This window comes from Eulemur rufifrons, chromosome 1 (genome assembly GCF_041146395.1).
Source record: "Eulemur rufifrons isolate Redbay chromosome 1, OSU_ERuf_1, whole genome shotgun sequence".
NCBI classification, from domain to species: Eukaryota; Metazoa; Chordata; class Mammalia; order Primates; family Lemuridae; genus Eulemur; species Eulemur rufifrons.
In genome coordinates, this window is record NC_090983.1 from 35,068,833 (window position 1) to 35,088,919 (window position 20,087).

The following is a 20,087-nucleotide window of genomic DNA, read 5'->3' on the forward strand; positions in this document are numbered from 1 at the left end:
CAACTGCCTAATATCCTTAATGCAAGAAGCCTGAGGGAGACAGCTGGAGCGAGCCGGGCGCGCTGCGACTCCGCCCCGAGGGTCCCGCCCCCGCCGAGCGGAAGTAGGCGCCGGCCTGGTGCGCACTCGGAACCCGACCGCTGCGAGTGCGGCGCAGGCCGGGAGAATTTTCCAGAAGGACGCCGGGTCCCTGCTCGCTGCGGCCCGGCGTGAGGTAGAGTCTGGGAGCTGTTGCTCTTCCGGTTGGGTGTCCCGGTTGCTGGGTCTGTACAGACTGACCTTGCAGACATGTCGGGATTCAGCCCGGAACTCATCGACTACCTGGAAGGGAAAATCTCATTTGAGGAGTTCGAAAGGCGGAGAGAAGAGAGAAAAACCCGCGAGAAGAAAGTGAGGAGATGCTAGGCAGGATGCTCTTCAGTTTCTCCTCGCCCTAATGCACTTAGAAATGTGGGGGACCCAGATGAACCGTTTTGGTGTGACGAAGCGGGCTGGGAACTCCAGCAGCTTCTTCCCTGTCTTCCAGAAACTCTGGTTCTCACCCCTCCCTCATCACTGTGCTAAGCTCCTTTTAAAAATGTTTTCCCCTACTTGAAAGCTTTTGTCTCGGTGGTAACCTCTTACTTATTCTTTTTGCCTAATGCTTAATTTTTATTTGAGGGTAGCTTAGTGCCTGTAGGTTAAATGGGGGGTGGGGCGGGTGAGGAGAAGAGTTTGGTGCCATACAATATCTGGTTCTAGTCCTACCTCTGCCGCTAAGTCGTTTTGTGACCGTGGGTGGGCAACTCACCTCTTTTCTTTAGGCCTCAGTTTCTCTACTTCTAAGCTGGAGTTGTTGAGCTCTCATTTTTGAGGAGTTTCCCACTGGTGTGATAAAATCTCCTACCAAAAACGTAGTTATTGTCTAATAACAAAATCTTAACGGATATCTGTTTTTTTCATACTTAGGTATATCTGACAGGTGGGGATACGCACCACTATACTAACGAGGACATGCTTAGGAATATCTGAACTTTCCGTATTTCTCACTTATTTGAAGCCCAAGAGAAAATGAAATTGAACCTTTTGAAGTTAGCTGGTGGATTCTTTCCTAATTCATGGGACAGTATTAGGATACTATGTGTAGATTAATGAAATCATTAAGATATTATTAATAATTGTTTTACAAATAACTGAGACCGAGGGGTAAAACCTAAGTACTTTGAAATGCTTTGGCAATATTCAAATTTAGATTCCACATACTATGTATATGTGTAGAGCTGAAGTTTTATAGAAATAGAAAATAAGCCAAATGCCTTATTCTATTATATAAATGGCCCAGCCATGGTCACAAAATGACTAGTGGCAAAGCTAGGACTAGAACAAGATACTTTGATTGGAGAGAGCTAGATTTGCATTAGTTTTTGGAATCATTAAATACATTTTCAATTATAGAGTCTTCAGGAAAAAGGACAGTTATCAGCTGAAGAAAATCAAGATGACTCTGAAGTTCCATCATCATCAGGAATTGACTCTACCAAATCCCAAGACAAAGATGTTAATGAAGGTATGTTAAGACTAGTTGCTACCTGCATTAAATGTTAAGAGTATCTAAGCAAAGTAATTTAGTGAAAACATCATTTTGTCATTGCAGTGATATTCTGTTGTTGATTATCTGGTTTATCAGGAGCATAATGCTTGGTACTCAATAAATGCTTGTTGAGTTACTGAATATGGTGATGGTTATTTTTGTGAGTTCCAGTGATGGAAAAGTGTTTCAAATTGACACAAGTATTTGTTTGGGAGCCTTTTTACAATCATTATTTTAAATTGGCCTTCTAAGTTGGTGACTAATTACTTCCAGACTATCCTCCCCCAGAATGAATTAATAGTTCTCTACAAAGTGGCTTCCAAACCACAGCTTTGGTTATAGGGAGATAAGATAGAAATGATAGAGTGGAAGGCGAGCTGGTTGCCCAGATGGGACCTTACACACAAGGTATCTTGGTATGCTACCTCATTCTAGGATCCAGTCCTTTGCTTTGCATGTCCAGATATTAAATTTGGTTAGTGCACCCAGACTAATTAAACTCGTCAGGGACTAATTGATGAACTAGTATGTAAATTTACTAATTTCTGGTGACTGATAGTCCTTCTTGGTGCTCACAATGCTGGTAATAGCTCAGGGTATCCATTTACTACCCATGTCAAATTTCTTTGGTTGCTGAACTGTCCATTAGAATATAGCTTCATGTATAGTATCTGAGAACTAAACAAAACTTTCTAGTTCTCGGGGGTAGAAGTGTAGAGGCCGGCTGTTTTTGCTCTGAGCAAATAAGCCTTTACACAGAGAATACATGCTCATAGGATGGGCAGAAAACAGACTGACTTTGTTCCTACCTCTCTGGACCAAGTGGGGAAGAAAGGGCAAAGGGGGGGAAACTGGGGTTACAGTTTCTTACTTTGCCAGGCAAGTGGGATGGAAAAGGGGGCTGAAGTTGTTCTGATAACCTGGGGGTCCTTCTTTACCTGCTCAGCGGAGGAGCTGCTCTTCTATTATCAGGTCTTTAAGGTGCAGCTGTAGCAGCAGGCACAACTGCATGCCTGTCAGCCTTGTTTCCTAAAGCTGCCACCAGGCCCTCCCTAAAATATGGGTTACCTGAGTCCAGTTCAGGCTCCTCATGAGCAGTCAGGCACATAGAACTGGCTGGCCTCAGCTCAAGTAATCGTATCAGACCTTTTAAGATACAAAACTTATAATGTCCTAGGAAGAAACTGTCCCAGAACTCTACCAAGACTTTTGGTGAGTGTGAGCCTGTCTTCACAGCAAAAGAGGGGTCAGTTTTGAACGAGCTTTGGCAAAGTCTGCTAATTGGAATATATGGCCATTGTCTTTTTCCTCCTGGATATTGCTGAATACCACTGCCAAATTCTTGCTTTTGAGCTTCTTTCCAACACATCATGCAGTTAGGGTCGTCTTTTATTTTCAATCCACTGTTGCTGAGATATAAAATTACAATTAATTTTTATATATTGACCTTGTATCCGGCAACCTTGCTAAATTCATGTATTTTCACATGAATGTATGTAGGTATGTAGGTTTGTATGTAGGTTCTTTTGGATCTTCTACTTACATAACCATGTCATCTGTAAGTAATGAAAATTTTATTTCTTCCTTGCCATCTTTATGGCTTTTATTTCTCTTTATTGCACTGGCTAGGACCTCCGTAAAATGTTGAACTGGAAGTGGTGATAGCAGGCATCTTTGTTTCATTCTTAGTAACTTTCTATTTTGTGGAAAGTTTTTTGTAGATACTCTTCAAGAAATTAAAGATACTCCATTTCATTTTCAGTTGTCTAAGAATTTTTGTTAGGAATGGATGTTGTATTTTACACAATGCTGCTTTTTATCTATCAAGATGGATCATATGATTCTTCCTACTCTGTTGTTCCTGTGATAAATTTTACACATTTCATCTTTAATTTGGATGTACAAAATTCTTGAATATGATTCTTTTTTTTTTTTTTTTGAGACAGAGTCTCACTCTGTTACCCCGGCTAGAATGCCGTGGCGTCAGCCTAGCTCACGGCAACCTCAAACTCCTGGGCTCAAGCAATTCTTCTGCCTCAACCTCCCGAGTAGCTGGGACTACAGGCATGTGCCACCATGCCCAGCTAATTTTTTCTATATATTTTTAGTTGTCCCGCTAATTTCTTTCTATTTTTTTTTTTTTTTGATAGAGACGGGATCTCGCTCTTGCTCAGGCTGGTATTGAACTGCTGACCTTGAGTGATCCACCCGCCTCGGCCTCTCAGAGTGCTAGGATTACAGGCGTGAGCCACTGCGCCTGGCCCTTGAATATGATTCTTATGACTTCATAATAATTATTTATTGATCAGAACATGTGGCTTTTTAAATCTATTCTTCACTAAACATTGATTATCTCATTTATCCAGCATCTTCGGGGTTCGAAGTATTTCACAGAAGTGAATAAGCTTGAGGGGTTTTTTTGGTGTGTGTGTTTGAGATAGTGTCTTGCTTTGTTGCCCAGGCTAGAGTGCAGTGGCGTCATCATAGCTCACTGCAACCTCATACTTCTGGGCTCAAGCGATCCTCCTGCTTCAGTCTCCTCAGTATCTGGGACTACAGGTGCTCACCACGACGCCTGGCTAATTTTTCTAGTTTTTAGAGACAGGGTCTCACTCTTGCTCAGACTGGTTTCAAACTCCTGACTTCAAGTGATCCTTTTGCCTTGGCCTCCCAAAGTGCTAGGATTGCAGGCATGAGCCACTGAACCCGGCCAGGGTTTTGAATACAGCACATAGACAAAAATGTTAACTATTTTGTTGGAACTTTTCTAAAATGTATTATGTGTCTATCTTAGTCTGTTTTCTGTTTCTTACAACAGAATACCTGAAACTGGGTAATTTTTAAGGAGAAAGAAGTTATTTCTTAGGGAGGCTAAGAAGTCCAAAGTTGAGGGACCGCATGTGGTAAGGACCTTCTTGTTGGTGGGGACTCCAGAGTCCTGAGGTGGTGTAGTGTATCACATTGCAAAGAGGGCTGAGCGTGCTGGCTCAGGTCTCTGATCCTCTTATAAAGACACCAGTGCCACTCCCCTTTTAACCCATTAACCTTTAAATGCATTCATCCATTCATCCATTCTCCTCTTAAAGGCCCTGCCTTTCAATACTGCCACATTGGGGGTTAAATTTCAACATGAGTTTTGGAGGAGACAAATATTCAAATGATAGCAGTGTCTCTGCTTTAACAGAAAATTGCCTTCTGTACTTAACCTTCTCTTGATCATTCAAGGTCATGATTATGAATATACAAAAATCATTGTACTGTAGTGATATCCTCTAAGATACAAATGAAGTATGTCATGTTATTTTGTTCCTGAAATAATCTATTTTAATACTAATGGTAGCATTTTGTGAGCTTTCACTAATATGCTTGGCATTATTCTAAGCATGCATATATATAAAAATATACATAGGCACTCATTTAGTTCTCAGAGTAGCCCTATAAGGCAGACATTATTATTAACTCCTTTTTACAAATGAGGAAACTGACTGAGGTATAGAGAGCTTCAGTGATTTGTCCAAGGTTATGCAACCAGTGATAGATGGAGATAAAGTTTGAAACCAGGTAGCTTGGCTCTAGAGCCCTCACATATAACAGAGGCTATACCACTATACCACCTGGGTTCTGTACCACCAGGCTTCTTTAGTTCTTAGGTCTACATCTTATAATTTGTATTTTTTTTTTTTCCTCTCTCCTTTTAACTATTACTGTTTGTGCCCCTGATTTTCCAGGTAATTTTGCCTGTATATCTGGAGGAGCCCTAAAGGATGAGTTAGCCATTCCTACAGAGTAAAATATGTGGCTTTGTGACAACTTTCTTCTTTGGGTTGTTTTTTGGGGGTGTTCATTTACTGTTTTTTACTTTCAAATTTGGTGTTACTGGGGTAGAAATTTATACTCCAGAAAACACTATTTTTCATTTTTTTTTTTTTTCCAAGCTCAACCAATGTCTCTTTTCTCAGGAGAAACATCAGATGGAGTGAGTAAGTCAGTTCACAAGGTCTTTGCTTCCATGCTTGGAGAGAATGAAGATGATGAGGAGGAAGAGGAAGAAGAGGAGGAAGAGGAAGAAACACCTGAGCAACCCACTGCAGGCGACGTATTTGTATTGGAGATGGTTCTCAATCGTGAAACCAAGAAAATGATGAAGGTAAATTGTTACTTATGTTGGTGTTTATAAACAGAATGTAAGAAAGTGACATAGTAATTGAAAAAGAAATCTTTAAATTATAGTCAGGAAACAATTCAAACTATAGGAAAGGAAATACTATGGAACTACTGACATTTGTTTCTTATGTTTCCTTTTAGAGAATTTTTATGTAAAATCTTTATTATATATGTCAAAATGGATTGTAATTTTGCTTTTAAAAGGGCCATATTATAACTCAATTTTTTTTTAACCAGGTTCAGTCTGAGTGGATAAATTTGCAAGAGGGAGGATCTTTAGTAGATTATGTCATAATAAGTCTCCTGGCACATAAATCCATTTTGCAACATCCAGTTCTACATTTGTTGTTATTCTAATTAGTAATTTAGTAATTCCTGATCACTTTGGTTTTTGCTTTCTTCATATATTTTACTGTCCTTTGAGCTTTGCACTGTAGGAAGGCTTTTATTTTTTTTATTTTATTTTTTTTTTTGGAGACAGAGTCTCACTCTGTTGCCCAGGCTAGAGTGCAGTGGCGTCAGCCTACCTCACAGCAACCTCAAACTCCTGGGCTCAAGCAATCCTCCTGCCTCAGCCTCCCGAGTAGCTGGGACTACAGGCATGCACCACCATACCCAGCTATTTTTTTTTATATATATATATATATATATATATATATATTTATTTAGTTGTCCATATAATTTTTTTCTATTTTTAATAGAGACTGGCTCAGGCTGGTCTCAAACTCCTGAGCTCAAATGATCCACCCGCCTTGGCCTCCCAGAGTGCTAGGATTACAGGCGTGAGCCACCGTGCCCGGTCTGTAGGAAGGCTTTTTAAAAACTTTCTGAAGTGCTTCTCTTTGGAGACTATCATAGAATAATTTTGTTCTTTCCTGCAATTGAGTTTTAGACCTTTTCCTGCAGTGTAGACTTTTAGGCTAAAGAGTTAGTTAAAATTGTAATCATTTGGTTCTGAGTTTAGAAAATTGAAAAAGTTTAACGGGAAATTTCAGTTTCATTATATTCTGTATTTATTAAAAGAGTTGGAATTGACATCTAAGACTTTACTATATTTTAATGTAAATGTCATTTTTCTTCCATACAGGAGAAAAGGCCTCGGAGTAAACTTCCAAGAGCTCTGAGAGGTCTCATGGGTGAAGCCAACATTCGCTTTGCTCGAGGAGAACGTGAAGAGGCAATATTGATGTGCATGGAAATCATAAGACAAGGTGTGTTCTGTGAAGACTTTATTGATAATAGCAGTTTAATAGTTTCACTTTTAAAAGAAATGGAAGAGTTCTTTGTTATACTATTTGGAAAATATATCCAGAAGCTTGGAGGTGATCGTGGTAATAGTAATTTCTACTTTTTATAAGAAAATGAAAATCAGAGAGTATGATTCAGTGGAATATTAATATTTATTGAATTCTCACAGGCTCTTTTTTCATTTGTTTTTTAATGTTTCATTTTAGGGGTTTTAGACTTTTTTATTGTTAGTCTTCTTTAAATGTGACAAACATATTATGTTAAAACCACTTGAAGAACATTCTTTTTTCTTCCATTTTCCAAATTAGGCAGTGCTAGATTATTTTAATCTATTTTTTGGTAAAAGACACAATTTAAACTTGTCATCTTCTCTCTCAAATAGCACATCTTGGTCATATTGAAGGACATGTTCTGATTGATTTTTTTTTGACTAATTACCCATATTATTTTGCTTCTCTGGTGTGTTGCCAAATAATGCCTTGCAGAGTGGCTTGGGTAGTTGTAATACAGTGAACTTTTAATTTATCTTCTCCATATTTTGGCATTTCCTTTTAGTTGGGTGAGGGTCCTTTTAGAGGTCTTGTTATAATTTCCTGGCTTATTCCTTAGGGTAATTGGAGGCTACTGCTTTTTCTTATTTATTCCTTCAGAAATAAGAGTTGGCAAACTTTTTCCTTTGGTGTATTTCATTTGGTTCCTATTTTCCAGTATTATCTGTTCCTTTATTTCAGTTTATAATTATTTACTTTTGACAGAAATCTTTGATTTTAATACCTTGTAATCTTTGAATTTTGTTTCAGAAACAGTATTTCAGAACTGTAGATTAGCTACTCACTTTGATATCCTGGGTTTAGGTGTGGCTTGGGTGTCATCCATCCATTCACACCATACTCCTTGGCGTGGGAGCTAGATCATGGAGATTCAGCACCACTGATGGGCTGATGCTCATTGGGATTAACTTGCTGAGTTATTGAGCTATGTATAGCCTTAGCAAAGGAGGATTTTCATGAGGAATTTGTGGCAGAGAGTATAATTATTCATGAAATTACACTTTGCTTTGAGAAAATAATGACTTAAAAATGCTAAAAATGTATGAAAATGAAGCAAATATGACCTAGGGTGTGTTCCAAATTCCATTAAAGGGTATAATTCTGCTAGAGTGATTTAAAGAGTTCATGTATTAAAAAAAGACCCACAGTTTGAACCATGGGATTGACTTCAGCTCAAACCTCTTCTTTCAGGCAATGGAATTTATTTTTTTAAATTTGTTACAGCTCCTTTGGCTTATGAGCCATTCTCTACTCTTGCCATGATATATGAGGACCAAGGTGACATGGAGAAATCATTGCAGTTTGAGTTGATTGCTGCACATTTAAATCCTAGTGACACAGAAGAATGGGTTAGACTGGCAGAAATGTCTCTGGAACAAGACAATATTAAGCAGGCTATTTTTTGCTATACAAAAGGTAATTAAAATATTTTCCTCACTTTGATGTTACTTAATAGGTTTTTTGATAACTGCACTTTATACTCTGGGTTGTGATATTGGCTGAAATATATTTGTTTCTTATATTTTGTAATACCAGAGGTAAATATTTGGGGTCTCTCTGCTATCACATTTATCAGTGACTTTTTTAATATTGTGAGATAATACAACACAAAAGTTGGTAGATGAACAGTACCTTCAGTTTTCCACAGAGATCATTGTTGGTTCTAAGCCGTTCCTTAAGAGTTACTGTCAGAATAGAGTGACCAAGGGAAGAAGATTAATATGGAGATTCAGGTTCTATCTGGTCTTGGATCAAACCTACTTGAGAGTTCCTGTGAAGATAGATTTATCTCAGAATAACTCCCTTGGTTCCATTAGAGAATTAAAGTGTTTGTTAAATTTTCTGAGATGATGAGTCACACCCGGGTACAAGGCACCCCTTTTTGTGATAATTTTATAATTCATATTTCTTTTTTTTAGCTCTTAAATATGAACCTACTAATGTCCGTTACCTGTGGGAACGATCAAGTCTTTATGAACAGATGGGTGATCATAAAATGGCCATGGATGGTTATAGGCGTATTTTAAACCTTTTGTCTCCATCTGATGGAGAACGTTTTATGCAATTAGCCAGAGATATGGCAAAGTAAGTTTTAAGTATATCTAGATGTTCTTATTTATCATCTTATTTTGCAAATCAAAGCATATATTTGAAATAGAATGTACTTTTCATTGAAGTTCAAGTGAGTGTTTTGCCTTTGGTATTTTATATTTTGCCTAATTTTCAGTACTTTTCTGTTTCCAAGTTGACTGTGTAATTGCTTAGAAAATTGTGTATATAGATTACATATCAAGTGTTCAGAAACTTAAAAATGAGGAATGTTCTGAAAGGATGATTAGGTTCCCAGGTTTCCATAACTTAGTTGAAGTTGTGTATATATGCAATAATCTTAAAAATTATTTTTTATTGCAGATATGCCAATGATATGTTTGTAATCTGGTATCTTCTTTAATCATTTTATCTTGAGCCAGTGCTAAAATAATAATTTTAAGACTAAAACTACTATAGTTGGCAAATGTTATTGACTGTGCTATATTTTTTATTCTAAAATAGGCCCTACTGCATTTACATCTCTGATATGCTGCACAGCAAAACAAAGCAGGAAATATTTTGGCTACGTAATGCCTTGTGGTATGCTTTCTATTCTAGGGATATCTAGTATATAGCATTCAGTATAGGGTTAGTCATCTTGATCTGGGTACATTATGTGAACCCTGTTAATTCCATGGCCTTTATTATGATGATGCTTAGCTGTGAAATTGTCCCCTACCTCCCAGGGATGAGGTATATAGGAATACTAGGAGCATTTTTAGGAAATTTGTTGAGGCAAGGCAACCCCCAGTTGATCTCTGATGGTATACCATGAACACTGAGAGTCTTCCCAAGCTATCTGTTATTAGTTAAATCTTTAGCTGTCATAGTGGTTAGTCTAGTAAGCTTCTACTTTGTAAACTGTTAGGTGGCCTATGGTAGTAAATTTGTTTTCCACTTGTATTATATATAATACTTTTGTTGGGGAAGAGTGGTGGTGATGGTCAGTTCTGCCACTGCCGTAGAGGTCTTTCCTGGATAGAATTCTGGACTGTAACTTCTGAGTAGGCTTTCCCTTCAGTCCCTACTTTCCCTCCAGAAACATTTATTGAATGTATCTTATGCGTTAGGTACTGTACAAGGAACCAGGATATCCAGAATTGTTCAATTTTTAAAAATCCCTTGTTTTTGTGGAGCTTACATTCCAGTGGGGGAGACGGTCAATAAACAACTAAATATGTAGTATGTCAGATGTTAAATGATATGAAGAAAAAGCAGGGAAAGGGAATAGGAATTTGAGGTATGGGAGTGTGTTATTTTAAAATAGAGAATGACTTAATTTTCTGTGTTACGGTCATACTGACTGAAGGTGAACTAAAGGAGGTATGGGAATGGATATTTAGGGAAGAGTATCACAGGCAAAGGAAATGGCAGGTACAAAGGTATGTTTAGGGATAATATGGGAGCTGAAGGATTAAGGGGAGCAGAGCAGAGAGGTATCAGAAGAACAGATAATTTGGCCCTTGTGCGCTATTGTAAGGGCTTTGGCTTTTATTCTGAATGAGTTTGGAAGTCACTGGAGGGTTTTGAGTAGAAAAGTAACATGATCCAACTTAAATTTTAAATGCATCAATTCTGGCTGCTCTTCTGAGAATAGATTGGTGATAAGGGCAGAAGCAGAGAGACCAATTAGGAAATTATTGCAGTGGTACATAGAAGGGAAAATGGTAGCTTGGACCAGGGTAGAAGTAGCAAGAGGTAATGAGAAGTAATCAGATTCTGGATTTTGATGTATTTGGAAGGCTGAGCTCTCAATATTTTGTAATGTATTGGATATGGGGGCCAGGGGTGAGAGAGAGAGGGAGGAAGGAGAAAGAAAGGAGGAAAAGGAGGGGGAGGGGAAAGTTTCGAGGACTGATCCCTGAGGTATGTCAGCATTTGGAAGTCAGGGGAGAAGAGGAAGAAACAGCAGGGAGACTAAGAGGACGTGGCCAGTGGAGTAGGAGGAAACTAAGAACATGATGTTCTAGAATTTTATTGAAGAAAGCACTTCAAGGAGGAGGGATGATCATCTGTGTGAAATGTCACAGTTTGAGCACATAAAATGAGAAGTGAGATTTAGCAACATGGAGATCAGAAATTTTGGCAGAGTGGTAAGAGGAAAAGTTGACTGGATTGGGTTGAAGAGAATGGGGAGGCACTGAAGACAGAGTGGGGGGATGGGCAACTGGAGAAATTTATAAAGAGATAGAGGAATGGGTTGTAGAAGTAAGAGAATATTTTAAGTTGGGAAAAATTACAATATATTTGTATTTGGATGGGAGTGATCCAAAATTGAGGGACACGTTGAAGATTTGTGAGAGAAAGGACAATTGCTGGAACAATATCCTTGAGGGAATGGCATCTAGCTGGGGGTTAGGCTCATGAATACTTACCATTCATCCTTGATAAAGGGGAAGGCAGAGGATATGGCCAAGGATACTGATAAGTAAGTAGATGTGCTGACAGTATGTGGGATGTCTGATTTGCTTCTCTTTTCTTGGTAAAATATGAAGCAAGGCCATCAGCTGACAGTGAGGATGGGAAGAGTATTGGAGATTTGAGGGAGAAGCATAAGAGTGGTCTAGGGCCTTACTACCCCACAGACTGGCAGCATTTGTGTCATGGGAGCTTGTCAGTAATACAGGCTTTCAGCCCTGCCCCAGCTCTACTGGATCAGAATATGCCTTTTTACAAGATGCCTGGTTGATCTGTATGCACATTAAAGTTTGAGAAGTACTGGACTAGGTAACTGTAGTAATATTGCTTGTCAGTACCATGAACCCACTAGGCTACTCGTCATTAATTTGGAGTGAGACCCCTTGGCATGGTCAGCTGGGCAGGTGGTGGTGAAGAGTAGACATAGATGGATTTAACCAGGGTTGGGGTTTTATTAGGTGATTTTGATAAAGGGAAAGCAGGGCAAGAGAATGGAGGATGTATGCAAGGGAATAATTATAATGTTGGACCACAGAAAAGGAAGAAAATGAGGATAGGAAGGGTGTAGGGGATGGTGAAAAGGGGGTAGGATCCATGCTTTGTAAATGCACTGACATAGAAGAGTTGTTGGTATTGGATTACAGAGGGAATGAGCTGGAATGACAGGTGATAGCTTTTGGAGAGGGAGATGCTTGAATGATGGTATTGTTATACAGACATTGCACATTTTTCTCTGGATTAGTTCTCATTATGATTTTAAAGAAGCAAGTATTTTCTCCTCCCAAATTTTAAGGAAATGAAAGTCACAATTAATTGTTAGAGGGCCTAAGCAAGGAAATGAGTCTTATAGTCAGAATTAAATAAGTACTCATCCATTTTGCCAATTAACTTTTTTAGGAGTTACTATGAAGCCAATGATGTTACTTCAGCTATTAACATAATTGATGAAGCTTTCTCAAAACACCAGAGCCTGGTCTCCATGGAAGATGTTAACATAGCAGCTGAACTGTGTATTTCTAACAAGCAGTATGACAAAGCTTTGGAGGTAGGAATGTTTATGTGTTTTTTTGTTAGGCTTTGAACATGTATCTGTGTTCTAGAAATTCTTAAAAATTGGCAGTTCCTCATTTTAATTATATATTAAATTATGTATATATTTAAAGGCTATATGGAAATAATTGATTTCTAGATTCTGTAGTAATTCAGCGTGAAATATATTGCTATCATATAATAAAACATACTGCCATTAACATAGATGCCAAGTGTGTCGGTTTATAAGATAGCAGACAGACAAGTCTACAGTCAGACAAATTGCTATGATATAGTTCTTAAGCTAGTGGGGGAAAGTAGGTTGGTTTGTTACAGAGGAATTATATATATTTAGTTAGTGTTAATATGATACAAAAATGTTAATATATCACAAATTTCTTATTTTAAAAAGACTTACTGTTCCTTTTTACAGCCCAGTTTTATATTGTAGGAATAATTTGAATTAACTGTACAAATCTTTGCATTATAAAAGGTTTTTCATGCATAACGATTATTTCCTTTTTTTCCCATTCTTTTAGGTAATTACAGATTTTTCTGGAATTGTGCTGGAAAAGAAAACTTCAAAAGAAGGCACCTCAGAAGAGAATAAAGGTTGTAGTTTCCTCTGCGTAGGAAAGTGTATAATCCTTTCTTACTAATGTGGTATTTTATGGTGAAAAGTTATTTCATAATGTGGTGAGTTGATAGTTAATATTCTCATAGCAAAGTTTTCCGAGAAGTATTTTTTTCCTTGGAGAGATTTCCAGTCTTTTTCTTGTGAGTATTGACTTACAAGTAGTCTTTTAAAAAATTTATTTTGGGTCCCTTTTATTTCTCAGTGTGTCCATTTGAACATGGCATTTCTCATTGACTCAGGGTCTTTTTCATTCATTCTTATAGGAAAAAAGAATGAATTACTGAGCAGCTTATCAAAACCTTTAAATCTAAAGGTTTTGAATCACTTGATTTTAGGCATGCATCTCATATTCAACATAAAGTTGAATTTTACTTTGTGATTTGATCTGAAAGCAAGGTTTTTCCTCTATATATCTGTACACAATCTCGACTGTATCTTTAATGAGTATACTGAGATTTATTTAAAGTATTTCATGTAATATAACTTACCTTTCTTGCTGAACGTTAAAACACATAGATAATTTTAGCAGACAGTGTCTTAGTTTGTTTGGACTGCTATAACAAAATACGTTAGACTGGGTGATTTATAAAGAACAGAAATTTATTTCTCACATTTATAGAGGCTGGGAAGTTTTAAGATCAAGGCACCAGCACATTTGATTTCTGGTTAGGGTGCTTTCCTCATAGATGGTACCTTCTTGCTGTGTGCTCACATGGCAGAAGGGGCAAATAAGCTCCCTCAAACCTCTTCTGTAAGGACACAAGTCCCATTGACCTAATCACTTCCTGAAGACCCCACCTCTTAATACCATCGCCATGGGGGTTAGGTATCAACATACAAATTTTGGGAGGACATAAACATGCAGACCATTGCAAACAGTATTTCTAGAAAGAAAATCAAAATGATAGAGTTTGGATTATAGAATCCATATCTAATATAGATACAATCCCATTTTAGTAAAGTCAAAGTCTTACTAAAATGACTGCATTGTGGCTGGGCAGCGTGGTTCATGCCTGTAATCCTAGCACCCTGGGAGGCTGAGGCAGGAAGGATCACTTGAGCTCAGGAGTTCAAGACCAACATGACCGAGAGCAAGACCCCATCTCTACAAAAAATAGAAAAATTAGCCAGGTGTGGTGTTATACACCTGTAGTCCCAGCTACTCGGGAGGCTGAGGCAGGAGGATCGCTTGAGCCCAGGAGTTTGAGGTTGCAGTGAGTGAGCTACGATGATGCCACTGCACTGTAGCCAGAATGATGGAGTGAGACTTCATCTCCAAAAAAGGAGACTGCATTGTGTTTAGTCCTTATTCAGATTGATGCAGCTTTGAGTCAGATAGACATAGTTCTTGTCCTCATGGAGCTTATGTTCTAGTGTGAGTAAATTTACATGGTAGGTAAATTCTGCTCTCCTCTTTTTTTTTTTTTTTTTTTTTTTTGAGACAGAGTCTCACTCTGTTGCCCAGGCTAGAGTGAGTGCCGTGGCGTCAGCCTAGCTCACAGCAACCTCAAACTCCTGGGCTCAAGCGATCCTCCTGTCTCAGCCTCCCGAGTAGCTGGGACTACAGGCATGCACCACCATGCCCGGCTAATTTTTTCTATATATATTTTTAGCTGTCCATATAATTTCTTTCTATTTTTAGTAGAGATGGGGTCTCGCTCTTGCTCAGGCTGGTCTCGAACTCCTGAGCTCAAACGATCCGCCCACCTCGGCCTCCCAGAGTGCTAGGATTACAGGCGTGAGCCACCGCGCCCGGCCTAAATTCTGCTCTCATTGAGCAAAATAAATATCTAAGCTGGATTTCTGATATCAGTTATTGTCTTAGAGCTCAGCGATGAAAAAAAACGGTCTCTTAATTAAACTTGTCCAAATCCTCCTATGACTTGGTAATTTTAGGCAGTACAGTGATCTCTCAGTGTCCATAAGAGATTGGTTCCAGGATATGCCCCACCGCCAATACCAAAAATCCTTAAATGTTCAAATCCCTCATATAAAATGGTATAGTATCTGCATATAACCTATGCACATCCTCCTGTATACTTTAAATCATCTTTAGATTACTTATAATACCTAGTACAATGTAAATGCTATGTAAATAGTTTTTACTGTTTTTTAATTTATATTATTTTTATTATTGTATTTTTTCCCCTAGTATTTTCCATTTGTGATTGGTTGAATCTGCAGATATGAAACCCAAAGATACAGAGGGCCAACTGTATAATAATTTATATGACAAGTTCTATAAAACAGATCAAGTTATTTAATTTTATTCCACCACTTAAGATATATCTCTAATGTCCTTCTTCTATACTTCAGGTTTTTCTCAACTGGAAGCACATAAACTTAGCTGGAATTTACTAGACTTTACAAAATACTTTAAATGTGGATGAAAATTCCTTTAATTTCCCAGGGCTTTAAAATCTGTTTTGCTGTAATGAAGTATTAGAAAACAACACAGTAGTATTTTATACTTTTCTTAGCCTCTTTGTAGTGAAGTCTAAAAAGAGCTTTCAGTTCAAGAAGAAACAAGAGAGAATTCATACCCCCTGGTCATTTTTGTCTCTTTTTAGTTCTCTGTAGTTTTGATAGAAGGTGTGGGAGTTTATTTATATTTTGGATAAGTACATAAAGTACTAGGAAAGGAATAGGAAGGATACTTCCTACCAAAGGGGACAGACTGAAGGATGTGTAAGAACTTATTAGTGGAGTTAGCCAAACTTAAAATCGACTATGGAATCATTTGCTTTGAATGAACTGAGGTGTTACGTAAGAAGATACACATCTTAAGCTTGCATATAGGAACTGCTTCTTGTCTGTGTGTTCCACAGCTCATGAGAATGTGAGCTGCACTATACCTGATGGTGTGCCAATAGATATCACGGTCAAGCTGATGGTCTGCCTTGTACATCTCAACATCCTTGAACCACTTAATGTAAGTAACATTAAGATCTGCACTTGAGATGCTTCAGATCAAATCCACAGTCTGTTTTCTTTAAATGACAAGAAACTATTAATATATAACTTGACCCTAGATTTTCACATTTCCTAATAACTAGGGAGGGCACAATAAGCATCATATTTTTTTATGAATGTCTTACAAAAGCTAAAAGTGTTTTGGAATTGGGCTCATAATAATGTTTTTCTTTTAAAATGAGAACAATCTAGAGATGAGAATTTTAGATTGGGCCTTTAGACAGTTGGTAATAATTCTGACAGTTGATTCTCCTTTGCCAACTTTGGACCAAGTATTTGATTGAACAAAAAATGTATTGGGCTACTTTGTAGACCTTAGGATAAGGAATTGAATAAAATATACAAATCTCTAGCCTCATGGATCTTTTGTTTTAATGGGATGAGATGGATAATAAAATAAATACATAACATATGGGATATTGGTGATAAGTGTTCTAGAGAAAAATCAAACAGGGAAGAAAAATAGGGAATATTGGGGGTGGGGGAAAGTTGCAATTTTTAATAGAGGAGCCAGGAAAGATCTCCCTGAAAAGGTGACATTTGAATAACGACCTTAAGGAAGTAAACCAGGGGGATATCTGAAGGAAGAGCTTTCCAAAAACATCAGCAAACACAGAAGCCGGGAGCTGTGGGATATTTGCCTTGTTAGAGGAAGAACACAACAGATCAGCATGGTCTTAGTTCCTGCAATGCCTGCCTTTTAACACATCCACAAAATGTGTTGAATAGGTGAATGATGTAAGTATGAGGATTTTAAAATAGAAATACAGAAGTGAATAGAAAAATAATCATTTCAAGCTGGTTTTATTAAGCCTTGCTCCTTTTCAGCTTGCCTCATATAATGGATATAGATGTTAAAAAGAGAGTTATAGGTAGATTACACATTTGTAATGAATGTTTAACTTTAGGATTTTATTTGGGGTCTAGCCTCTCTTGACAACACTAGTGGAACAGAATCCTGAAGACATGGGAGACCTGTATCTGGATGTTGCTGAAGCTTTTCTGGATGTTGGCGAATACAATTCTGCACTTCCCCTCCTTAGTGCACTCGTTTGCTCTGAAAGATATAATCTTGCAGTAGTTTGGCTTCGGCATGCAGGTAATATTTTTTTTGTGGGAGGGAGAAGTTTTAATCATATAAGCAGGCAAGAACTTATTTTCTGGCCGGGCGCAGTGGCTCACGCCTGTAATCCTAGCACTCTGGGAGGCCGAGGTGGGCGGATCGTTTGAGCTCAGGAGTTCGAGACCAGCCTGAGCAAGAGCGAGACCCCACCTCTACTAAAAATAGAAAGAAATTATATGGACAGCTAAAAATATATATAGAAAAAATTAGCCGGGCATGGTGGTGCATGCCTGTAGTCCCAGCTACTCGGGAGGCTGAGACAGGAGGATCCCTTGAGCTCAGGAGTTTGAGGTTGCTGTGAGCTAGGCTGATGCCATGGCACTCACTCTAGCCTGGGCAACAGAGTGAGACTCTGTCTCAAACAAAAAAAAAAAAACTTATTTTCCCAAGGTGGTAATAATTATGATAAGTGCAAGTATTTCTGATTTCAGGGCAGCTGTTTGAAAGTGAGTATTTCAAAATTGTCTTGCTAGGCTATTAAGTGATTTCCCCCTCACTAATACTTTGGAGGAACAATTCATTTAATGATACCAGAGTGCAGTTGGAAGGACTAACATGTCCCTTAAATGCCTGTCTCTTACCTGTTTAACCATAGGCTCTGGTTTCCAGTGGATAGTCAGATTTGGGGTGAAATCTAATTTTTTTTTCTTTTTTTTTTTTTATTTCATCTTATGGGGGATGAAATCTAATTTTTAAAAATTTTTTACAGTAAAGATTTATATTTAATGTCTTATTTTGAGAGAAAATATTTAATGTATTTTTCAATTCTCTTTGAGCCACATATGTGGTCAGGATTGGATTTTGTCAGTCATTTTATTACACTGTGCCTAAGTCCACAGTGATCTGAAATAAATCATTTAGAGTGGAAAAAATAGCTTAAGAAACACAACTAAATCTCTGAAAATATATATGAAAGCAAAAAATATTCTGATAGGATTTCCTACTGAGTTAACATAAAAGATGCATTAAAAATTGAATAGTCTTGGTTTCACATATTACATGATGGCAGAAAGTTCTAATGGCTCTCTTAAATTACATGATGGCAGAAAGTTCTCTATAACTAGAGAAGCATTGATTGACATGTTGGGGCAGTAGCTCACTTACATCACAGACATGAGCTAGGAAGGAGAGCACTTAATGATTAAGATAACACCTTTCTGTTTAGATGAGTAAACATGAATACAGCATGAGCAGAGAGTTTGAGTTTTTATTGCTTTTTTAAGGCTGGAATATTGAAACTGCTCCTATGTTACTAATAGGAGGTACTTTAAAAATTCTATTTAGTTATGATCATGATTCTGATAAATGCTTTTTCCATTTTGAGCCCATGTAGCTTGAAGTGATTGGAAAATAGTATCTCAGAGACATCTAAGAATCAGAAAGAAATTTGGGATCAGGATATAAGAAAGATGATTAGAGTAGTTGAATGTTTAAAAGTGAAAAATGAAAAAAATGTAAGAAGTGCCATTGTGATGATCCATTTATATTAGTATTCTTCCTTTATTATCAAAATTTAACATAAAGATGATGGTTGGGAGAGATCTGAGAAAGCAGCTGGAGGCAAAAATTATTTACGAGATAATCGCAGTGAAAAAGGAAATATGAAAAGGGCCTAGATCAGTGCTGAGGTTAGCAGGATGGAGAGAAGAAATGTTTACAGGGTCTTGTTTTCATGTTCAGATGACAGAACTTAGTGACTGATCGGGCATAAAGTTTGAGGAATAGGGACCAATAATCTCAGCTCCAAGAACTTATCCTGAGGAACTAATTGAGTGGGATGAGAGAAGGCAATTTATATTGGGGATTACAAAACTTAGGAACCTGGTGGGTAACAAAAATGAGTGGAGTGGGCAAGTGAGAGTAGTAGAGAGGTTAGAATTGAAGAGTCCTGTCTGAAGGGCTATTTCTCAGCACGGGCAATGTGCCCTGTGGGAATGGGGGTGCCCACTGTTGCCAAATTCAGAGTTTTCAAAAGAAACTAGTACCTTGGATTTTATAAAAATCCTAATTTTTAAAAATGTTAAGTAAGCAATTAATAATTTTTAAAAGCACTGTGGCCCAATAAAATATACCTGTGAATTAAATTGGTCTTCCACTTGTGAATTCTGGCTCATATACCTGAAGATGTTTACTGCAGTGTTATTTATTAGAGTAAGAATTTGAAAACAAATGTCAAATAACATGGTTAAATATAATCAATTTGATTATTATGTAACCATTCAGAATGCCAACAAAGACATGGGACAATGTTTAAAACATAGCACTAAGTGAATAAAGCCAAGCCCCAGATTGTAAGTGTACACTGATTACGTTTTTATAGCAATTTGAATTAGTTAGATAGGTTGATAGATTGATCAACTGATAAGAGATTAGAAGGGATAGTTGTTTTAAAGCACTAGAAATATGCATTCATTTTTCTTTTTCTTTTTATGTTGCTATGTCTTTTAAAATGGAAAAATGATTTTGGCCAGTTTACAAATCTGTAGTTCATACTTATGCTTTATTTTAACATCATCTCAGAATGTTTAAAGGCCTTAGGCTACATGGAACGTGCTGCCGAAAGCTACGGCAAAGTGGTTGATCTGGCCCCTCTTCATTTGGATGCAAGAATTTCACTTTCCACCCTTCAACAGCAGCTGGGCCGTCCTGAGAAAGCTCTGGAAGCTCTGGAACCAATGTATGATCCAGATACTTTAGCACAGGATGCAAACGCTGCGCAGCAGGTAGGCTATGTGACATACAAGGAAGTTTTTCTCGTTGGGTTATATTTTAGAACTTTGTCCC

At 37.7% G+C, this 20,087-nt stretch overlaps 1 protein-coding gene across 1 annotated transcript in view; it reads left to right on the forward strand.

Moving 5' to 3' along the window:
• The first annotated feature begins 220 nt into the window (after positions 1-220).
• Positions 221-20,087, forward strand: part of GTF3C3 (general transcription factor IIIC subunit 3) — a 31,687-nt gene continuing 11,820 nt past the window's right edge. The window contains exons 1-11 of the mRNA XM_069469018.1: positions 221-390; positions 1,435-1,546; positions 5,530-5,717; positions 6,822-6,945; positions 8,257-8,448; positions 8,952-9,117; positions 12,439-12,586; positions 13,110-13,182; positions 16,036-16,139; positions 17,108-17,279; positions 19,824-20,026. Of these exons, the coding sequence (XP_069325119.1) occupies positions 289-390; positions 1,435-1,546; positions 5,530-5,717; positions 6,822-6,945; positions 8,257-8,448; positions 8,952-9,117; positions 12,439-12,586; positions 13,110-13,182; positions 16,036-16,139; positions 17,108-17,279; positions 19,824-20,026 (1,584 nt within the window). The 5' untranslated portion in view covers positions 221-288. The remainder of the gene's footprint in view (positions 391-1,434; positions 1,547-5,529; positions 5,718-6,821; positions 6,946-8,256; positions 8,449-8,951; positions 9,118-12,438; positions 12,587-13,109; positions 13,183-16,035; positions 16,140-17,107; positions 17,280-19,823; positions 20,027-20,087) is intronic.